This window comes from Pteropus medius, unplaced genomic scaffold (genome assembly GCF_902729225.1).
Source record: "Pteropus medius unplaced genomic scaffold, Ma_sr-lr_union100, whole genome shotgun sequence".
Taxonomy (NCBI): Eukaryota; Metazoa; Chordata; class Mammalia; order Chiroptera; family Pteropodidae; genus Pteropus; species Pteropus medius.
Genome location: NW_024349519.1, coordinates 3,881,282 through 3,887,373, shown reverse-complemented (window position 1 = coordinate 3,887,373; position 6,092 = coordinate 3,881,282). Strand labels below are relative to the sequence as shown.

Here is a 6,092-nt window from a genome sequence, read left to right as displayed (position 1 = left end):
TGAACTCTAAAATCTGTGAAGAATTTCAGTTGATTCATTGAACCTGTTGCAAATCAACCACAGGAGTTTTCTAACTACTAATTAACTGTAAGCGAAGTCGTAGGCCATAAAAACCAGACTATTTGGTGAGAGAAGTGGGGCAGGGAGGTGATGAGACTTTGAGAGTTTAGAATTGCCGGGAGGAGAAAGTGTTCCTTTTTTTTTTTTTAATATTCATAAATGTCTCTAGAGAAGGTTTATAAAGTGGCTAAGAGCACAGATTCTGGAACAAGCTGCTTGGGTTTGAGTCCCAGCCCGGCCACTTACTCCTGGTGTGATTTTGGTCATGTTGCCCTGTGCCTGAGTAAAAGAGTGGTACCGACTCCCGGAGTTGTTATGAAAATTAAACGACTAACTGTAAAACATTTAGAACTGTGCCTAGCACATAAAAGGCAGTGGATACACACTTGTTAATGAAAACTGTGAAAACTGACCATGTAACCAAAATACCTCTGGAATATTTATTTCAGTAGGTCCCATACACTTTGGAGAGTTCACTAAAATAAAATGTTTTCTCATTTTTTTCTTCTGTATTCTTCCATCTTTTCTCACCCCACCCATCTTCAGAGTACTGTAGTGTTTTTTCTTTATACTGAAAACAATTCTCTTTTTTTAAAAAAGGCCTCTTAAGAAGTATAGTATTTCCTGGATATTTTCTTAAAAGTAATTTCCCATGTCTTATGCATATTCATGGCTGTTCTCTCACTTACAATTGGTCTCATCGTTTTATTTTTCATATATAAAAACATAAAAAATATGTGCATGGGAGAATAAAATGCACAGTAGCATTAGTGTTATAATAGTTATCGTAATTGTCAATAATTATGGTACTTCAATGGAAAAAGTATAAAAAATTTCAATGAGAAGTGTGAGACAATGAATATAACTAGGATTTCAAATATAGCCCTTTTGAGAAGTCAAAACTTTACCTATCTGAATTCACCAGCTTCTTTGAAAAAAGTTCTGCAGACTCGCGATCCTAGAAACCTGCAGTTCAAACTACCCCACGTATGTTCAAAGTAGAAATCCCTTTGGGTTTTTCTTATTGTTCCCCTTCGTCTCCAAGAATGCATTCTTTTACTCTGTTCCTCAATTTTATTTCAGTACTTTCTGTGTTTCCTCGGGTTTTATAGTTTTTTCACGCTGCTGTAGAGTTTACATCTAACCAGAGTGGAGGTGTTCAGCTTCTTTTGCCTTTTTGACACGTAGGACTAAGCGTTTCAAGGTCCAGCAGGGCTGCATACTTGCGATCGTCTTCGACCACTCCCTGTGTGTGTTCAGCACGAGGGGGTAGGGGGCGCTTTTCTCTCCTCCTAACCTCACTTTCTGCGGAAAAGCGCCTACGTTTTGTGAACGTGTTTCTTTAGATCTCGCTCTCTTTATCTTTTTCTCTTCTTCTGTTGCTTATTCTACACGTGTTTTGCCTCTTTTCTACGTAATACCCTTCTCTCCTTCCCCAACAGAACACACGTCCCCCCGTTGGAGTCAAGAGTAATAGAGACATTGAGACGTTGAGATCCTCCATTGGCTCCACGTCGCCTTTAAGCACTGTTCAAACGGGCTCGCCTTCAGCTTCTTCACGTGAGCTGTCCGCAGCGTTTCCCCCTCTCCAGTAGCAGATGTCAGAGAAAGCAAGCGCCACGACGTGTCCATATATGACCTTAGAACAGAAAGCTGCCTCGTCTGGAGGCAAAGTTTGGGGGAGCCCTGTCCACTCCCACCCTCGCGCGCTCTCGCCTCCCCCTTCTGCGAGGTCACTCGCGTGCAGAACGCGAGCACCAACTACTCGCCCTCCGCTCCCGACTTCCTTCTGAGCGCCAAATAAATCGGGAGAAGCTCAGTCATCCGCAGCCTCGCCTCGCACTGGGCATGCTCAGTGGCCCGGCCCCGCTCGGCTGGCGAGTGGTAGCCTTGGGCGCTGGGCTCGGGTCGGCGGCAGCCTCTGCTCGGCTTCCCGCAGCCCGCGCTGGGCGCAGCGGCTCCTGAGCCCCGAGGGAGACTCGGCCCGCGGTCCCCGCACGGCGCCAGGCCCGCGGGAGCCGTGCGGTTCTGGAACCCGGGAGCCCCAACTTCGTGCCAACTTCGGAGCCGCCTTCTGGGGAGCCACGCAAATGATGACCAGGGACGTTTTGTTAGAAATGGAGCAGGAGGAGGACGACGACGAGGATGGAGATATCGGTGAGTAAGGGGTTCCCCAGGGTGGGCCTGCGCGTCGGCCCCCGAAAGCCGGAGCGCACGAGGAAGGAAGTTGAGGACTGCGCGTGGGCGCTGCATCCACTGCGGGGGAGGTTTGCGGAGACCCTGGGCCACCCCGAGCAGCGCGGGCGGGCTCCGGGGCCGGGGAGAAGGAAGCCGGCACCGCCGTCCGGGGGCCCGCAATGCGGTCGCCTCGTGCCGCCGACCTGGGTCGCCTCCCCGCTCAGCAGGCGGCGGCCGGCGGCCCCCGGGAAGGCGGGGAAGGCGCGGGGCACGCAGGGACCCGAGAGCAGATTCTGGATGGGGAGGGGACGCAGCCCCTGAACAGTCACGGGAGACTTGGAGACGCCTTGTCTCGCGGAAGTCTTAGAAACAACGTCTTTTGAGTCATTTCCTCCCCCTTCGAACTAGCTCTGGAGAATCTGGAGAGCGGGCGGGGGCGGCGAGCCCGTAGGCGGGGCTGGGAGGAGCCTGCCGGGCTTGGACAGCCGGCTGCGACCCACCTGAAACCTTTTTAAGGGGAGTGTGTGCACGGCTCTGGGAGGGAGTGTTGGGGCTGTGTGGGGCTGCCGGGGGAACTGATTTGTGGGCTCGGGGCGCCGGCCAGCAGCCCTTTCTTACCCGCAGAGCTCGTGGGGGAAGTGATCGGAGAAGGAAGCCTTGAGGTGGGATGGACCGCAAGCATTTCCTAATTGTCCAAAAGTCCTCTGGATCTTGAGGGGCGGAGGACGAGACTGGGGTACCTCATTCCTAATTAGAGTTAAAAATACAAGCAAGTTGTAAACGGAACGGTGAGAGACGTGTTTAAGAGTAAAAGAGCAAAAGGGGTGGGAGGAGATGAAGAACCGGAAAGCAGTTGGAGGACTAGAGAGAAAATCAGGTCCCTAAGAGAACGCTGTTGGGGAACGATGACATGTTGGGTCTCTCCAGAAGACTGGCAATTAAATTACCACGCTGGTCTGTTCAGCAGACTCCGCCTCAGTTTCCTGGATGACAGATCACTTTAAAACAACAGTTCCTGCTCATGTCCTAAAGCCTTATTCTTTAATAACTTTAGAAGTAACTTAATTTTACTAGTTAGGTGTGGTTTTTTTTTTTCTTTCACATTCTAGGCACTGCTTATTGAGTTTTTCCATCTCTATTGAGATATAGTTGAAATACGACGTTATGTAAGTTTAAGGTGTACAACATGTTGATTTGATACATTTATATATTGCAAAATGATTACCACCATAGCCTTAGCTAACATCTCCATCACGTAACATAATTACCATTTCTTTTTTGTGGTTAGAACATTTGTTACTATCTGTTAGCAACTTTAAAGTATGTGACACAATATTATTATTATCACTATGCTGTACATTATATCTCCAGAATTTATTCATCTTATAACTGGAATTTTGTACCCTCTGACCAACATATTTCAATCCCCCCTCCCCACCCTCCATTCTGTTTCTGAGTTCAGTTCTTTTATATTTCACATATAAGTGATACACAGTATCTGTCTTTAGTTTATTTCACTTAGCATAATGCACTCAGATTCCATCCATGGTGTCACAAATGTGTGTATACATATGTGTGTGCATGCACACATATAATACATGTGTATGTATATACACACATATACCACGTCTTCATCCATTCATCTGAGTTAGACAATTGAATTGTTTATATCTTGGCTATTGTAGTCACTGCTCACTTAAATTCAGAAAATTTGATAATTTCCTTGTTGACCAGGGACAAATTGAATAGAAGGGATTATACTCCGTGGTTTAGCTTTACTTGTCATTCGAGAATTGATTAGGTATCTATCCTTATGGAGGGAGCAAATAGTGTTTTTCATACGAGGAAACTGAAGCTCACAGGTTGATCTGCCTAGCTTCTCACACAACAAGTTAAGGTTTAAACCCAGGTTTTCTGACTTGCAAGATCTGCACAGATTAATGTTCTTTCCACCTGGTGACTGGCTGTCAGATGTATGTAATGCTATTTGGCAGCTTTTAGTAATAAATTATGATTATGTAAAAATATAAATTATAGAAGCAAACTTTAAAAAGTTATGATAAAATTAGCAGTCTATTTTTTAGGAAAATACTCTTGTCTGCTATGGTGAGGTGTCACTGTTTATACTGAGTATGGCAAATAAATAAGGCTAAAAACCCAAATGGAAATTAAACAAGACACTCTGAGCTTTGTTTGTTCTCTTCTGCCATCAGTAGATCTCAGTTTAGAAAGAAAACTAACTTCGTCTAGTCTGTGTTTACATGATGAGGCATCATAAAATTCATCTTAAGTGTGTGGCAATAGGCTCTTTTTATTTTTAATTACAGGTGTAATCTTTGCTGGTTCTTTCAAGTCAAATAGTGTAGATATATTTAATAAAAACTTAAATATCTCTACTTCTTCATCTCACCCTCCATAGGCTACTGATATGACTGGTGTGTATAGGGGTCAGTTCAACATATTTTATGTCAGACAACAAATATAATTTAAATATGTCTGAACAATTTTTGATTATGTAAATTTAATGTGGGTTGCAGTGATTTTATATCAAGAGAAAATGTTTCCATGCCAATGGTAAGTTTATGTCACTGTAAAATAATAAGCCTTTTAAAAGGTTACCAGAAGTAGGCTAATGGTATACAGTCTTTTACGAAATAATTATAATTTCCAACTATGGGAGAGGAGACTGGTGAAATGAAGATTGTAATTTTAACCTCTGTCTCTCATTTTGTAATGTAAGCCTGTCTGAGTTAGAGCAGATGACTAATATATTTCTCCTAGTACTCGATTGCCACTACGAATAGTTCTGGAGTAATTTAAAAACCACGCAGATACTGAAGATTTCTGTGAAATCTCTCTATAACTATTAACTATAATTCAGAGCAGGAGAGTTATGACATAAGTTTCTGGGTAAAATATCTATCAGTTGATTTGCAAGAGACAAAAAGAAAAACTAAACTGCATGTGTTCCCTGGTTTACGTACATATATGGAAGTGTGTCCTCTACTAGACTGGGATTTGGGACTGTTTTTCTTTTTGCAAAAGGCCATTTCTTTTCTCCATCAGCTTTAATAACCAACCAGAGAAGTTACATCCAGGTAGTAGTGGCAGGAAATATTTGGCCTGCAGCCCTGTTGCACTGGTGCTGGTGGACATCACATGTCGAGGCAGATTCTGTATTTCTGATTTGCAGAAGAGGGTCCTTAGCTGCCTTGCCTCCAGGAGCATCCGCAAACCCCAGTTAATCAGTGAATTGAATTCAACATCTCTTATTGATGTAGAAAGTGATAGAAACATCTTTTGTAGCCAGAATGTAGCTGTTATATTTAGTATGTTGTTTTATGTTGTTTCTTGCATTTCTATGGTTCAGACTTTACTGAGGGAGGACAGGTGTTCTCAAAAAAGAAGGGAGTTACAGAAACAAGTCAGTTAGTTCAGGCAAAATGTTTTCAGTTTAGATGGTTGGTTGCTTTGGGTTCCCCGTCTGTTTATGGTAGAGTTTTCTCTCTGATCACCACAGCTAATAGTCATGTCACTGGAGTGGAGGGGCAGAGGCCCATTACCTCTGAGAGAGAATGGTGCAGCTGTACCTCTCAATTGTTTCTATTGGCTCCCTTTTCACTGTTTTCTCACAGTCTTTACTCCCTTACTACCTACTTCATGTTTAATCACCTGCAAATCTGATCCTAGCCCCAGTTTTGTTTCATCAACATTAATTGAGCAAAGCTGCTGTGCTAGGTGCAGGATTATGTGCTGGGCTGGGTGCTGAGAGTCTAAAATTGAGTAAGATGTACCCCTTGGGCATGGAGAGGTAGGTTCCAGGGGATCAGAAGTTTGCAGGAAGTGCCATTATT

General features: G+C 44.1%; 1 protein-coding gene across 1 annotated transcript in view; it reads left to right on the top strand.

Annotated features, from left to right (window-relative positions):
• Positions 1 to 1,676: 1,676 nt before the first annotated feature.
• The window catches only part of ANO6 (anoctamin 6), a 165,410-nt gene continuing 160,994 nt past the window's right edge, over positions 1,677 to 6,092 (top strand). The window contains 1 exon segment of the mRNA XM_039882240.1: positions 1,677 to 2,217. Within this exon segment, the coding sequence (XP_039738174.1) occupies positions 2,151 to 2,217 (67 nt within the window). The 5' untranslated portion in view covers positions 1,677 to 2,150.